The 17,000-nt window shown below is 42.0% G+C and overlaps 2 protein-coding genes across 2 annotated transcripts; one reads left to right on the top strand and one right to left on the bottom strand.

Annotated features, from left to right (window-relative positions):
- Positions 1–2,034: 2,034 nt before the first annotated feature.
- Positions 2,035–9,103, bottom strand: LOC143982105 (leucine-rich repeat and WD repeat-containing protein 1-like). Its single transcript, XM_077480532.1, has 3 exons — positions 8,960–9,103; positions 4,553–4,654; positions 2,035–2,487 (listed from the first exon to the last, which is right to left on the bottom strand). Exons 2-3 carry the CDS (start codon positions 4,630–4,632, stop codon positions 2,226–2,228), a joined length of 342 nt encoding a protein of 113 aa, XP_077336658.1. The 5' UTR covers positions 4,633–4,654; positions 8,960–9,103; the 3' UTR covers positions 2,035–2,225.
- Positions 9,096–15,690, top strand: LOC143982103 (alpha-ketoglutarate-dependent dioxygenase alkB homolog 4-like). Its single transcript, XM_077480528.1, has 3 exons — positions 9,096–9,239; positions 12,045–12,239; positions 14,589–15,690. Exons 1-3 carry the CDS (start codon positions 9,138–9,140, stop codon positions 15,243–15,245), a joined length of 954 nt encoding a protein of 317 aa, XP_077336654.1. The 5' UTR covers positions 9,096–9,137; the 3' UTR covers positions 15,246–15,690.
- The last annotated feature ends 1,310 nt before the right edge of the window (positions 15,691–17,000 follow it).

Raw genomic sequence — 17,000 nt, 5'->3', positions numbered from 1 at the left:
CCCATACTTCAAGATGTGGAGAAAAGTTATAGCACTCTGTGTGCCTGCTGTGGAGATTCGGCTCCTTACTATTGCTGACAACTGTCACCAGAATATAAGTGTTGAGAAATTCAGAATTTGGAGCTGGTACATTGTAGGGGGGGGGGGGTGGTTTGACCATTCTCCTACGTCCCATGAGGCATAGGAAGACTGACAGCCACAAGTATCCAGAGGAAGAAGAATGGTGGGACTTGTAGTTTTGCAACAGCTGGAGGTCCGCTAATTGCACATCCCTGCTTTACACGATTAGAACTGTTTAGGCTTTTTTTTTTTTTTTTTTTATAAAAAATCAAATTTGCATTATTATCAAGCATCCCTTGTTTGTCAAAAAAATTGGCTTCAGCTTGATTGGATTTCTAAAGTTTACAGTAGCTGCTTTGTCACCTACCTAATCTCACACACTAGGGTTGATTTACTAAAACGGTGCAAAATCCAGTGCAGCTGTGCATGGGAGCCAATCAGCTTTCTAACTTCAGCTTGTTCAGTCAAGCTTTGACAATAAAACCTGGAGCTGCACCAGATTTTCACTCTCCAGTTTTAGTAAATCAACCTCACCCATCCTAGATCTTAATGTCGCGTACACACGATCGGAATTTACCACAACAAATGTTCGATGGGAGCTCAAAAATTTGAGAGAGGGGTCTCAAATTTTCCAACAACAAAATCCGTTGTCGGAAATTCCGATTGTGTGTACACAATTCCATGCACATCAAAATCAAATAAGTGGTGCTGCGCTCCCTTAAAATAAGTAAATTAATTAATCTAAAGTGCCTGATGCTTACTATTAATTGCATACAAAATTGCATATAACTAAACAATAGTGTAACCCAACTATCGTGACCAAACGTAGTCCGTGAATAAAGTGTCAAGTGCTAGAATAAAATAACCATACAATATATGCGCAATATTAGAGTGTCCAGTGCTTCATGAATTCACAATCACATAAACCAGTGAGGGTATATAATACAAGCAGACTTATACCTCAAACAAACAGTTGGTACAGCAAACTGTATCAATAATGACATATATGTGAATCCCACAGTGCAATAAAAACATATAAATAGAAGAGTCTCTTAAAAAAAAAAATATAAAACACATATAAAGTGCCACGTGACGTCACAACTCTGATGCATAACTGGGACAGCCGCATCTTCTAATTCCTCTCAATGGGCTAAAGTACATGGTGGCAGCGGGTCCCAGGAGATTATGCAGGCTCTTCAGACTGTACGGCCTTATAAAAATGAACATTACTACTGCTAGCCTCCTTCTGAAAATATGAATGGATCTATAGGTTGATCTTCTAGCTTCAACTGAAGTGATTGTAAAGCCTATATTTTTTTTTTAAGGTTAAACAAAAAACTTTTTATACTTACCTGCTTTGTGCTATGGTTTTGCATAGAGCAGCCACAAACCTACTCTTTTGGGGCCCCTGGTCAACACTCCAGGTACCTCCTTTTCTCTGTTTCTCCATAACAAGCCACTTACTATGGTGGCACACCTACGGGCTGGCTTCCAAGCCTCACTGCCCGTGTCCACAGACATTCGGCTTGGCCCCGCACCCCTCACAGCATTTGAGGAGGGAGTGAAGGGAATAATTAGTGGGGTGTTTTTGCCTTAAATGCAGGGAATGCATTAAGGCAAAAAAAAATAAAAAATCAGTGTTACAGATCCAAAATAAATATGCTCTGATGAGCAGGGCCCTCTGATTCCTACTGTATTAAAGTGTATTATATTTGTACTGTCTACCTTCAAGTTGTAAAGAGCTGCGTAAACTGTCGGTGCTATATAAATCCTGAATAATAATAATAATAATAATGCGAATCATGCGAGTAATATCAGAAGTCCTCATCTGTATGCGGATTCCGGGAAAAGCCCCTCTCACAGGGAGAACACAGTGATTATTGCTAGCAGCTGTAACAGCCACTAGTAATAATCATACGAAAAATTTGGCAGGTTGGTTGCACCCAAGTTGATCGATCAACTTGGGTAGATTCAGCCTGCCCATACATGGTTCAGGCAGAGATTCGAACAGTGTATGGCTGTCTTTAAGTGAACATGTAATTTCAAACCAGACTAAGTAATTAAACTGAAACTCAACTCCAGCCAAAGTTTTTGTTTGCTTTTGCATAGAAGCCGACCATTGCAATCACCCCTGGCAGTGGTTTATCGTGTTGATAGGCCTAGCTTTACTGCAAAGGCAGCAGTTCACTTACAGTAAGATATAGGTTTTCTTCATACAGGACTTCCTCCAGATTAGGAAACTGATGCAGACTGGTTACATCCTCAACCTGATTGTCAATAAAATTTAGCACCCTTAGTTTAGGAAGGCTGATCTTTTGTGGGATTTCAGATAGACTGTTCTTGGAGATGTCCAGTTCTTCGAGATTTATCATTTGTGAAAAAAGATGTGGATCAACATCTTTTGTCTCCAGATGCATTTTAGACAAGCTGAAAAAAATTAAATGCCAAAATTAAATTAAATCAAATTTAGAAATTAAAGAGGATTCCATATGCATCTACATCGTCAACAAAGCTATATATGAAAATGTATCAACAAAAGCACAATTTATGAATAGCTCTTTAAATTGTTATTTTAAAACCTAGGCACAGGCACCAAAATGGACCTTCGGGACGTAGTTTATTGAGCATAGAGTGACCTCTATATTATCAGGGCTGTCAGGATATGCCAAGTCAAATTACAAAAACACTAATGGTACAATTCTCTCTTAGATCCCCATCATAAAAATTCACTGGTGGTAGGCAATAACTGTGTTACCAGGACTTTTTCCAACACCACTGATCTCATACATGAGTGTTTAACAAGAAAGCCGATTGCATGGTGGTTCATGGCAACCAATTAGCTTGCCTTTTTATTTTCCTTAGTGCAGATTAGAATATATATATATATATATATATATATATATATATATATATATATATATATATATATATATATAAAAAAGGGGGGGGGGCAGCATCAGATGTGGAACATTAGCCAATTTTTCTATATGTACAATACATAAAAACTTAAAGAGTGCGGGAACATCAGAGTCCCTATTAAAGCTTAACTCCATACTCTCACTATCGACCCATAGGTAAGCGCTGCATGGAGTGAAAAGCATTGGGGTGTCTTCTTCCAGGTGGAGCAGGCTGTATATCAGACTGTAAGAGAGAGCGGCTCTTCCTTTTCTTTGTCATTATTCTGCATGAATCCAGAAGGAGCAAAGAGAAACTGGGAGCCATCACTACAAGTTGGAGGATTTGTGAGAAAGTGTGGCTGTAGCAGAACATTGTTTATTGCACTATACGTTGTATTATTGGGCTTTGGCTGTTAACATTCCTCAATAAAATTTTGGATCCAATTAGAGCGAGACTATTTAGACCAACCATCACAAGACATCTTTTGCACTTGCTTGAACCTGAGACGCAACACCATCTAATGAAAGGATTAACCCTCCTGAACAAAAATGGTAGGTTCAATTAGAGCAAAACCATTTAGACCAACTAGTGATCCTGGCCTCCCTTCTCTCCCTGCAACAATGCCATCCTTCCTACTGCCTCCATGGAGAGGAAAAAGGGGCATCGCAGTTTTTTTGTCTGTTTTGTGTCCACAGCTAAAAGTGCCTACAATAGGCAGGTAACCATCAGAACTGGACCACAGTGCAATGGAAGAAGAGGCCTGCTCTGATGAGTCACTTTTTCATTTACATCATGCTTCTAGCAATCCACATGTGTGTTACCTGTGGAAGACATGGCACCAGGATGCAGTATGAGAAGGAGGAAAGCCAACCGAGGCAGTGTGATGCTTTGGGCAAGGTTCTGATGGACAAACTTGGGTCCTACCATTCATGCGGATGTAATTTTGACATGTACCACCAACCTAAACATTGCTGGTGACCAAATAAACCTCTTAATGGAAACAATATTCCCTAATGGAAATGGCCTCTTCCAGCAGGATAATGTGCCTTCCTTGGTTCAAGAACGGTTTGAGGAACACAGCGAGTTTGTGGTGTTGACTTGACTTACAAATTCCCCAGATCGCAATGCAATTGAGCATCTGTGCGATGTGCTAAAAAATACAAGTCCAATCCATGGAGGACCCACCTCGTAAAGGATCTGCTACTGATGGCTAGGTGCCAGATACTACTGCCTTGATGGGTCGAGGCTGTTTTGGCAGAAAAAGGGCAACTTGCTCAATATTAGCTGGCTGGTCATAAAGTTATGGCTGATTGATGTATTCTTTCTACTGAAATGTCAAAGAAATCCTAGTTTGCTTATCTGTATGTATGCTAACTGTATTACGTATTGTGCACTGTTGTACCAAACTGCTTTCTTAGTAACAAATTTACAGAAAAAAAACCCCCATCATCCTAGATATTTTCTGTACCTGCACTATCTTTAAAAAGGAAAAACATGGGAAATGTGCATGCGTTACAGAGATGTATTAAAACAATTCGATTTTTTTTGTTGTCCTGACACACACTTTAAATCACACATTATGATCTCAACTTACTTGAGTGTCTTCAAATTCTTCAAATGGCTGGATTTTGGAAGACCCTTCTTTAATAGGGTGTCTGTTGTTAATTTTGTCATTGTGCTTGCCTGCCAGGTTTTCCTATACAGAAAAGAGATCCCATTTATCAACCAACTCAGAAGACTGAAAAAACAAGCTTTCGAAATGCTGGGTTTTTCCTTTCAGATCTTATTCAATACAAGGTCTTAAAAGTGGAATTAAACCTACCTTTAAAAAAAAAAAACTGCAAGCAAGCAGCTTTATTGTCAAAGAGACATGCTACACCTCTTCTGCAATGTTACAAACTTACCTGCCTGCTCAGTTATCTACCGAATGTACAGCAAGCTGCGCATGTGGTGTAGTGGTTAGCACTCTCACCTAGCAGTAAGAAGGGTCGCTGATTCGAATCCCAACCACAACACTACCTGCCTGGAGTTTGCATGTTCTCCGCGTGCCTGCGTGGGTTTCCTCCAGGTACTCCGGTTTCCTCCCACAATCCAAAGACATGCAGGTAGGTTAATTGACTTCTGTCCAAAATTGGCCCTAGTATATGAATGGGGACCTTGGATTGTGGGCCCCTTGAGGGTAGGGACCGACGTGAGTGTGCAATGTACATGGATAGGGACTAGGGGTGCACCGAATGGGTTTTTTGGTGCCAAAACCGATACCGAAAATGAAAATATTGAGGGCTTTCACACTGGAGCGATGCGCTGGCAGGACGGTGAAAAAAGTCCTGCTAGCCGCATCTTTGCAGCGGTGAAGGAGCGGTGTATTCACCGCTCCTAAACCGCTCCTACCCATTGAAATCAATGGGACACCGCAGCAATACCGCCGGCAAAGCGCCACTGCAGCGGCGCTTTGCGGGCGGGTTTAACCCCTTTTCGGCCGCTAGCGGGGGTTAAAACCACCCCGCTAGCGCCCGCACACCGCCGCTAAAACGACGGTAAAGCGCCGCTAAAAATAGCGGCACTTTACCGCCGACGCCGCTCCCGCTGCAGTGTGAAAGCAGCCTTAGAGACCTGCATTTTTCTGCACTAGAAAAACGCAAATCTCTGCAGGGGGTGTGAATGAGGCCTTAGTCAAAAATCATGAAGTTTTTTTTTGTCCTAACGGCTACCCCAGTACCAGGAACTTGTCTAGGTTTACCCTATGAGGATTTAGAATTTAGTATTAAAATTCTTAGGAAATTGTACTTTGTTGGTTTTTAACATTTTATTTTGTAATAAATGAATATCATATACACTGTTATAAACATGTTTGAGAGAAAAAAAAAATTCCCCCCGTGGTCCTTTGAATTTTCTCATTACTGCAGATGAAAATCAATGTCGATTTGACCCCCTCTAATAATTAAGACAAAATTAACTTTTTTAGAACATTCTTTCCCCAAATATTTCATTCAAAATTCTACCCATCTATGGCCAGCTTTAACGTGCACTGTCCAGTAGCACACATCAAATGAAAATGTATCTTTGGAAGCGCTTGATTTTTCTATAGTGGAACAAGCCTATGGGCTGAAAACCACTCCTGCCTTGAAGGGGTTAACAGAAAATGCACTTAGATTCAGAACATGTTTAGCATACAGTTACATTAATTTACATGATTGTGACTCCATAGGGAGTCATGAGCCTGTAGGTGTAAACATAAACAACGGCAGGCCGTAGCATTGTCTGCACCTGCAGGGTGTGGAGACACCATTACACAACCATACTCCATAGGGGGGCGCTAGACGCCAGGTGTTAAATGTGAACAAAGAGCTTGATTGAAATTCCAATATGTTTCACCTCTGTTGATCCTGGTAATACTCTGAGAATTACTATGGGATATACAGTTCTGTATGTTTCCCAGTGTGCCCGTGCCTTGAGCAATCATGGTCTTTTTTTTTCTATGTCAAAAGTATAATTCTGATATCTTTATGTGACATTTATATACTACATGCTGCACTGTAATCATCATGTGGTCTGTGTGTACATTATAATTATATATATATATATATATATATATATATATATATATATATATATATATATATATATATATACACACACACACACTTTTTTTTTAACATTTTTTTCCAGAAAGCAGCTGCTTTCCTATGCACTTAGTAGAACTGCAATCTGCTCACATCATTTGTAATAAAAACATCTTTGCCATCCTGAAGCTTCTCTCCAACCACTTTGGATATTATTTTATATATACTGTGATTCTGTACTTGCCAAATATGCTGCAGAAATCTCCCTCTGCCGACTCTGGCTGCAATAATTTTAAGTGGTTGTAAACCCTTACAAACCACTTTGACTTACAGGTAAGCCTTGATTAAGGCTTACCTGTAGGTCCAAAAAATCTCCTAAACCTACACGGTTTAGGAGATATTTACTAAAAGACAGTCACAGCTGTCTGCAGCGTGCAGGCGCACTATCACCGTTGGCAACATGCCACTGGTAACAGCGATATGCCGTTAGTGGCGGCTCCCGTGCGCATGCTGTGCGTGACGTCATCGCTGCTCCGGCACTGTGAGTGGTCAGAGCAGCGATACCCGGAAGAAGATGGATGCTCCATACTACAGGGGGCAGCGGTGACTTCGCTGGCTCCTGTGTCAGGTAAGTAACACATAATGGGCTATTATGCGATGCATAGTAGCCCATTATGCTTTACCTTTGCAGGGTTTACTTCCTCTTTAACTGTGGGCAGCTGAAGCTGCTGCCTGTTCACTTCCTGGACTTACACAGAGACACACCTCCAGCTCTGCAGCTATCATTGGCCCTCTTATGACACACCCTCCTTCCTAGAAAACTCTCACAAATGTGAGAGACAAAGAGCTGTGCATAATGTCATAAGCCTAGGCGAATGACCAGACAAGAAACAGGAAGTGGACTGTATAAAGGTATTTAATGGCGGAAAAAAAATGTTTTACTATCCAAAGTTTAAACAAGGGCAGAAAATGTAATAAATGGAAAGATGAAAAAATTACTGAAGTTCCGCTTTAATGAGATGGTTTTGTATTTATTTATTTTTAAGTCTGTATCTTTGAATTTTCTGTTAAACTGAATAATTCTTTATCAAAAGCAGATTTAAGAAAAAAAGCATACACAATGGCAGCTTTGAAAATATGACTAAAAGGCAACACTTTTTTGGCTGTCTGTGCCCCCATTAGGGAGAGTCACCCTCTATTTGTCCTGTTTACCACTATCATTGAAAGTAAAGAAAATCCCAAATTTTGAGTTGTCCCCAGAAAAGTTACAGAGGGCAAATCTTCCAATGGAGACACCAGTTCTGGTGACCTGGGGGTCCCCAAGAAACTCGCCTAAATTTGCAGGGATACCCCCTCACTTCCTGTTTGGCTATGGCACAGGGAGTGAAGGGGAATCTCTGCAATGGGACACAGATGGCAGGGAAAAAGAAAAAAAGAGAAAGAAAAAATAGACAGGAGTTATAACTGTCCCTTACTCTAACGAAAATTGAAAAAAAATAATGAGGTTTTGCCTATAGTTCTACTTTAACCTTGTTTGCAACTGCAGGGGCTGTGGGGACACCATAATACAGCTATACTCAAATAGGTCCATTCTCGTCATAGGTCCCATAATAACACATACCCCCTTGGTATGTGTACATTATTTAGCAGGACCCCCTAAACTATATATCGTATTATTTATTGATACAATAGATATTGTATATGATCATTTAATCCGCATGCAGAGAAATAATTACTGTACAGCTGCATGTGAACAGTTCAATATTGGCAACTGCTTCCTGCAACATAGTATCAAACACTGCAGTCATTACCATATATGTGTGTAAAAAGTACACTGCCACCTAGTGAGAGTTCTGAGCATAGCAGCCAATAATCCCAATATGCAGTTTAGTACATCCCCATTTTATTCCATTCCAGTTGATCATTATGGCTTTCACTACTTCAAACTGATATCCGATTTATACACAATAATGTATTTTCTTCTACTAAAAAAAAGATGCTAGTGTGAACTTATTACAACCCCCACCAAGTCCAGGAGAAGTACCCTTGGGGTACACCTAGCAGCAATCAGTATACCAGACATCATCAGTGGTGACACATTGATCATCTCTTGTGTAGTACTTTGGATACATGTAAAGCTTAAATATGTGAAAAATATTATACAGTGTGTGATAGTTATGAATATTATATACATATAAGAGTCGCTGATCACTACAGGACACAACAATGGGGATTGCAAATATAAACACAATATAAGACAAGTCAGTAGATCTATCAAACCTTTTTTTTTTCCTTTTAGTTCCATATCATCATACAGAGATACAATCGTGCATCCTTCCATGTCCCCGATTAGTATGTCTGATCAGTCTATGTGATGATGGCACACGTGTTTTACCAGAATGATAGAATGAATGTTCTATGGGGGTGGTCATACATACCGGGTTCTCCAATGTACAACCTGCGATAAGCCTCCTCTGTGTCCTCCGTACTGTCTGCGATCTCTGCACTATTCGCACAACTTCACTTGCACTATCAACATCGCAGCTCCCGCCAGCTTGTCGTCACTTCCTGTGGCCCCTTTCTCCCGGAAGTGTCGCCGTCCTGTGTTAGCTGCCCATGGCTGGCGGTGGTGATGTGTCTGGCTGTGGGTGTAAAGGGATCCGATCCTGCCTGCTGTGCGAGGCCGCAGGCCGGGAGCTGCTCAAGGAGTCACCCCAGGTATTTACCTGATGTCATTACATTGCTCAGCGTGTGGCTGGTTTCTGGTAGGACCTGGGTGCTCTGTGTATGGGGATGGGAAGGAGACACAATTATCAGCACTGTACTTGGAAACTTGTGCTAGGCTTAATGTGCTGTAGGTTTACAATGTTTACACTAGAGGGCGCTCTCTGTCATGACTGCAAGCAGAATTTCCCCCCCATATCCCTTACATATGTAATGTCCTTCTACTACTTACCACCAATATAATGTGGTCCTTCTACTACTTACCACTAAGGCTGAGCTCAGGCGTGTTCACATGGAACACGTGCAGAGCCCGCCACGAAGTCGGCACAGCGATACGCTGATCACAGGCAGTGAGACATGGCCCCGATGCGTGGCTGAAGAGATCCGTTGCCTTGTCAAATAAGGTCCCCCATCCGATAGTGTTCGCTGTGTACTGCGCATGCGCAGTACACAGATTCCGAAAATTGCAGAGGATGAACAGCGCCTGCGCCGTGAGTCCAGGTTCCATCCCCACTATCCAAGTGGACATAGAATAAGAATATAAAAGAGCCGAGCCCGAAGCATGGCGACCGGCCCTCTAATATTCACAACCCTATGTCCGCTTGGATGGTGGGGCCACCACCTCCACTCACGGCGCAGGCGCCGTTCAACTTTGGAGATTTTCCTAAGCTTCGTCCGCCCCGTACTGCACATGCGCAGTACGGGGTGGATGCTATATGATGGCTAGACACTATATGGCACAACACCGGCAATGTCTCACTGCATGTGATTAGCACAGCACAGCGCTGCGCAGACTTCCTGGTGGGCTCTGCACGTGTTCCATGTGAACACGCCTGAGCTCATCCCTACTTACCGCCAGAATAACGTGGTTCTTCTACTACTTGTCACCAATGTAATGTGGTCCTACTTACCACCAGAGTAACGTGGCCCTTCTACTACTTGCCACCAGAGTAACGTGGCCCTTCTACTACTTGCCACCAGAGTAACGTGGCCCTTCTACTACTTGCCACCAGAGTAACGTGGCCCTTCTACTACTTGCCACCAGAGTAACGTGGCCCTTCTACTACTTGCCACCAGAGTAACGTGGCCCTTCTACTACTTGCCACCAGAGTAACGTGGCCCTTCTACTACTTGCCACCAGAGTAACGTGGCCCTTCTACTACTTGCCACCAGAGTAACGTGGCTCCTCTACTACTTGCCACCAGAGTAACGTGGCTCCTCTACTACTTGCCACCAGAGTAACGTGGCTCCTCTACTACTTGCCACCAGAGTAACGTGGCTCCTCTACTACTTGCCACCAGAGTAACGTGGCTCCTCTACTACTTGCCACCAGAGTAACGTGGTCCTTCTACTACTTGCCACCAGAGTAACGTGGCCCTTCCGCCACTGTAAGGCAGTTCTTTTCCCATTGTCCACCATTGTAATTTGCTCTTTCTCCCATGCTCTGTTAGTGTAAGGTGATTCCTCTCCCACTGTCAACAATGTAAGAGTCTCCTCATCCCGCTGTGTGCCAGTGGGAGGGTCTCCTCACCCCACTGACTCTTGCATACACAGGCCGCTGTTCTCTATGGGGCGGTTGGTTGGAAACAAACCACTTGTCTATTTCCATGCGACTGTCATGCAGTTCCCCATCCACCCATTGGATTGATCGGACAGTATCAAATTGGATGTAGGTGGGTGTCATCAGTCCGCTTGCATCCGCTGCTCCATAGAGAACAATGGTTGGTCCAATTGGGTCCTCCTGAAAAACTGACAGGCAGAACCAATCGATCCATCGCTGTGCAAGGGGCCTTAATCTTCAAAGTTTCTATTGCAAATAGATTCAGGATTTTTGTTTTGTTTTAAATATTTGTAATAAACATGTTGGTTGTAATGTGGGGGAAGATACATGGGTCTAATGGAATGTTTGACAATGATTGGAATGGTATCAGTGAGAGGTTAGAATACTTTTTTAGGCACTAAATGATAATCAACATGGAGAGTTATATATATATATATATATATATATATATATATATATATATATATATATATAGTGTGTAATCTTTTCCTCCTCTCCTGTTTTATCTACAATTAAAGCGGGAGTCCGCCGGGACTCCGCGTTTTTTTTTTTAAAAGCCAGCAGCTACAAATACTGCAGCTGCTGACTTTTAAAATAGTTCTCTAGATCGTCTGTCGGGTGCTGCCGCCGCCATCTTGGGTATGGGAATCAGGAAATGGAGCCTTTCGGCTTAATTTCCCGGTTCCCAACTGCGCATGCGCGAGTCGCGCTGCGCAATAAGGACGGTCCCCGCTGCCTCTGGGATCTGTGTTTCCCAGCAGGCAGCGGGGCACTTGCGGAAAGGGCCGTAATCTACGCCCCTTTCCGCAGAGAGCTATCCCGGAAGTGGGTGCAGAATACCTGTACTGTACAGGTATCTGCACCCCCCTCCCCCCTGAAAGGTGCCAATTGTGGCGCCGGAGGGGGGGAGGGTTCCGATGAGCGGAAGGTCCACTTTAGGGTGGACCTCCGCTTTAAGCCCCATTAGGGGGCAAAACGCATTAGAGCTGGGCAACTTATTTTTTTGTTTTGTTTTTTCCCTCATAGTGTACGGCTCCAGAACTTTGCTGCTATATCTGACTTGTTACATGTTTGAATGAACATAGTGAAGCTCATAGTGTGTAGTGATTTTAGAGTAAGTAATTTTAGTGCAGAAGAGGAGCGTGTACATTTTGTGTAAGGGTGGAGTTCAATTTTAATTACATTTGATGCTGCGTATAGCTGCAGTAAAATGTTTATTTTTTTATATTATTTTGCAGACAAAGTCCTTTACCTACATCCCAAAAAAAGGCATAGCTCTTGGAGTAGAAAACACTGACTCGGCTGGCTGGTGGTTTTCGTACCCAGGAGTGTGTTTAATAGAAGATTTTGTAACAGAAGATGAGGAAAGAGAGATGGTACACACCATGGACCTGGATGATTGGAGACTTTCACAGTCTGGTCGCAGAAAACAAGTACGTATATACCAAAAAAATAGAAGTGGTTGATTCATAGTTAACCATTCATAAGGAACTATTCTTACAAACCAACTCTATAAATGAATGGGTCAGACAAATGGCAAACCTACAATCTGAAAATATTGAGCAAAACTGCAAGTATTATAATCTACTAGCATATAAGCTTAAAGTAGTTGTAAAGTCAGAAGCTTTTTTTTTTTACCTTAAAGCGTTCTATACATTAAGATAAAATGCCTTCAGCGTGCAGCAGCCCCCCTAATAGTTTCCTGAGGTCCATCTCGATCCAGAGATGTCCACAAGTGCTTTGGCTGTCTGACTTTCCCTTCTGATTGGTTGAGACACAGCAGTGAAGCCATTGGTTCCCACTGCAGTCAATCAAAGTCAGTTAGAGAATGAGGGGACGGCTCTGTGTCTGGATGGACACATAGAGCTGCAGCTCGGGTGCCCCCATAGCAAGCTTCTTGCTGTGGGGGCACTCAACCGGAGGGAGGGGCCAAGAGCTCCAGAAGAAGAGGATTGGAGTTGCTCTGTGCTAAACCACTTCACAGGAGTGGTAAGTATAACATGTTTAATATTTTTAAAGGGGGGAAGACTTTAGTACCACTTTAACCAGATCAATACTGGGCCTATTCTGGCACTTCTCCCCTAATCATCATTTTTTTGCTAGAAAATTATTCAGAACCCCCAAACATTATATATGTTTTTTTAGCAGACACCCTAGGGAATAAAATGGCGGTCATTGCAACTTTTTTTTTATCTTGCACGGTATTTGCACAATCCATTTTTTATTTTTTTGGGGAAAAATATCCACAGGTGACGCTTTGAAAATTTTTACAGGTTACCAGTTTAGGTTTTACAGAGAAGGTCTAATGCTAGAATTGTTGCATGTACTGTAACACACGTGGCGTTACCTCACATGTGTGGTTTGAACGGCATTTACATATGTGGGCGGAACTTACATGTGCATTCGCTTCTGAACGCGAGCCACTGGGGACAGGGGTGTTTTAAACATTTTTTTTTTTTTGATCACTTTTATTCCTATTACAAGGAATGTAAACATCCCTTGTATTAGGAATGGTGTGTGACAGGTCCTCTTTATGGAGAGATGCGGGGTCATGCACTATTCCTATTACAAGGGATGTTTACATCCCTTGTAATAGGAATAAAAGTGATCAAAATGTATTTTTATTTTTTTAAGAGAAAGCATAAAAGTGAAATAAATAAAGACAAAAAAAATAAAAAATTTAAAGCGCCCCTGTGCTCGTGCACAGAAGCGAACATTTAGGCCGCGTACACACGAGAGGATTGTCCGCTGAACCGTGTTTCAGCGGACAATCCGCTCGTGTGTGGGCTTCAGCGGACTTTTTCAGCGGACTGTCTGACGAACAAAGTCTTACGGAATTTCCATAATTTTGTCCATCCAAACTTGGTTTTGTCCGTCCAAACTTGGTTTTGTCCGTCCAAACTTGGTTTTGTCTGTCCAAACTTGGTTTCAGCGGACAGTCCGCTCGTGAGTAGGCAAGTTGGACGGACTAAGTATGGCGCATGCTCAGAAAGGATTTACACGGCCGAAGGTTGCATTGCAGTGTATAGGACGTCGTTTTTCTAGTCCCGTCGTACGTGCTGTACACGTCATCGCGCAAGCTTTCAGCGGACTGTCTGTTCATCGTGTGTGGTCAAGTCCGTTCATTCAAATTTTGGACGGACTGTCTGTCGGATTGTCTGACGAACTTAGTTGGGCAGACAATCCGCCCGTGTGTACGCGGCCTTAGAGTGAGAGCAAGAACAATTCCAGCCCATGAACTCCTCAGTTACTCTAAACAGGTAACCTGTAAAACATTTTAAAGAGTCTATGGAGATTTTTAAGTACCAACATTTTTGCGCCATTCCACAAGCGTGGTCAATTTAAAAGTGTGACATGTTAGGTTTAAGTACCAACATTTTTGCGCCATTCCACAAGCGTGGTCAATTTAAAAGTGTGACATGTTAGGTATCTATTTACTCAGCATAACATCATCTTTCAGATTATACAAAACAATTGGGCTAACTTTACTGCTTGCTTTTTTTTTTCTTTTATTCATGAAATTGTGTTTTTTCTTTTTTTGTAAACGTGTTTGAAAAATCGCTGTGTAAATACTGTGTGACATAAAAAGTTGCAACGACTGCTATTTTTTCCCTGGGGTCTCTGCTAAAAAAATAAAAAATAAAACAATGTTTGGGGGTTCTGAGTAAATTTCTACAAAAAATGTAGGAGCGAAGTGCCGGAAGTGGTTAATCTGGAGATTTTTGAGAAATATTGCAAAATTGTATTTGCGGTCTTTTATTTACCTTTTTATCATTATGCAGGATTTTGGTCCAAAGGTGAACTTTAAGAAACAGAAGATAAAGGTTGGCAGTTTCACTGGTCTTCCTAACTTCAGCAAAGTTCTATGGGAACGCATGAAGACACACCTTGTGCTAGAAGGGTTTCTGCCTGTAGAACAGTGCAATCTAGATTATAACTCTGACAGAGGATCTGCAATTGACTCTCACTATGATGACTCTTGGCTGTGGGGTGAAAGACTGGTTAGTCTGAATCTTCTTTCGGATACAGTGCTTACTATGACAAACTCTTCCACAGATATACTGCAGCTCTTCTCTTCTGCAAACCTAAGTGGTGAGCCAACTGAAAGCCTTAATTTAAATGGTAAATACAGCAGTCATCTGAATAATGCACAGTGTGCCCTTCAGGATTCTGCACCACATAGTGGAACACAGACTGCTCTAGTTCCTTGCTCTGAAGTGGAAGTAGCCATATGTTTACCAAGAAGATCCCTGGTAGTTTTATACGGAAAGGCACGGTATAGTTGGAAACATGCTATTCACAGACAACACATCAAGCAGCGAAGAGTTTGCAGCACTTTTAGAGAGTTATCAGCAGAGTTCATGCCTGGTGGTACTCAGGAGAAGCTGGGACAGATGCTGCTGGAGATTGCCCTTGGTTTCCAGGGAAAATCTGTTTAAAGAAGAGTGTCATTGGTAGTCTACTTTTTCATTACCTGTTCTAAGTTATTATATGTATATTATTTTAATTCATTCAATTCAGAAGATCGTTTTATAATTGATATGCTATTAATAAAAGCAGATTTTCTATTTATTTGTTTTATTGAGCAAAAACTCTATTTTCATTATGTGCAGGGCTTAAAAAAAAAAAATTATGAAACCAATATATATTCACTTTATGGTAAGCCCATAAAATACATTCTCAATCAAAAGTAGGGCTCTACAAAACCACAGTATAATAAACGAATGTCGTCAAACCATTTTATTTATTTTTTGTATACGTGAATAAATGTCTGTAACGTGAGATTCTTTAAGATTTAAAAAAAAAAAAAAAAAAGTCCTCCAGTCACTGTGCTCAAAGATGTGTGGCATTCCAAAGATCTCAAAAAAAGTGCCCCAGCACAGTGTGTAAGAAATGCACACTTGCCAACCATAAGGATTTAGCAAGCCTTAAAGAAATGGAATAGTAATGGATATTTTCCTTAGACCCAAGTTCTGTTGAGGAAAGCTTGGGTCCTGCTATTCATGTGGATATTACTTGACAGTTAACCACCTACCTAAATCTATTTAAAGAAAACTTTGTATGTTTCCAATGGATTCACATAATACAAAGCCTTCCATGAGTGGGCAAGGGGAGAGGAGGGACAGGCAGCTACTGTATCAGGGACCCAAAAGTCCTTTTGTCAGAACACTGAATGTATAGTAAGAGCTATACTCCTGTCACTCAGTAAAAATGTAAATATCAAATAAAAGATATAATTGCATGATGTGGCACACACCCCTATATGAGCCAGCAGAATTTTTAAAAGTATTACAATTCTTTAAATGTATCTAAAGCCAAACATTCTCTCAGTATTAAAATAGAAGACCAGCCTGAGCTTGTTTGGCTGGGCTTCTCCTATGGATCACAAGAGTGTAATTCATTTTGCAGCAGAAAGTGGTCTGAAGTCCACTCTCTGCTGACGTCATCCAGACTCTGGAGGTCTGGATCTGCCGGGTGCCTGGACTGATGGCTGTCTCAGCGAGCCACGGGGACGGCCGCTCCCCGCCCCTCCACAGCTCAGCGGTCCAGTGAGTGTGGAGGAGCAGAGCAGGAGAGCTGCTGATTGACAGGCAGCAGCTCTCCTTTCGGGGAGCTGTGTTCTCAGTGCAGAGACACCGGGGGAAGGATAATGGAGGAAAAAAACAAACAAACCCATACTTCAAGATGTGGAGAAAAGTTATAGCACTCTGTGTGCCTGCTGTGGAGATTCGGCTCCTTACTATTGCTGACAACTGTCACCAGAATATAAGTGTTGAGAAATTCAGAATTTGGAGCTGGTACATTGTAGGGGGGGGGGGGTGGTTTGACCATTCTCCTACGTCCCATGAGGCATAGGAAGACTGACAGCCACAAGTATCCAGAGGAAGAAGAATGGTGGGACTTGTAGTTTTGCAACAGCTGGAGGTCCGCTAATTGCACATCCCTGCTTTACACGATTAGAACTGTTTAGGCTTTTTTTTTTTTTTTTTTTTATAAAAAATCAAATTGTAGCTGCTTTGTCACCTACCTAATCTCACACACTAGGGTTGATTTACTAAAACGGTGCAAAATCCAGTGCAGCTGTGCATGGGAGCCAATCAGCTTTCTAACTTCAGCTTGTTCAGTCAAGCTTTGACAATAAAACCTGGAGCTGCACCAGATTTTCACTCTCCAGTTTTAGTAAATCAACCTCA

Source organism: Lithobates pipiens, unplaced genomic scaffold (assembly GCF_037356315.1).
Source record: "Lithobates pipiens isolate NorthernLeopardFrog02 unplaced genomic scaffold, aLitPip1_a1.2 Scaffold_16, whole genome shotgun sequence".
Classification (NCBI taxonomy): Eukaryota; Metazoa; Chordata; class Amphibia; order Anura; family Ranidae; genus Lithobates; species Lithobates pipiens.
This window is presented reverse-complemented; position numbering and strand designations above follow the sequence as displayed.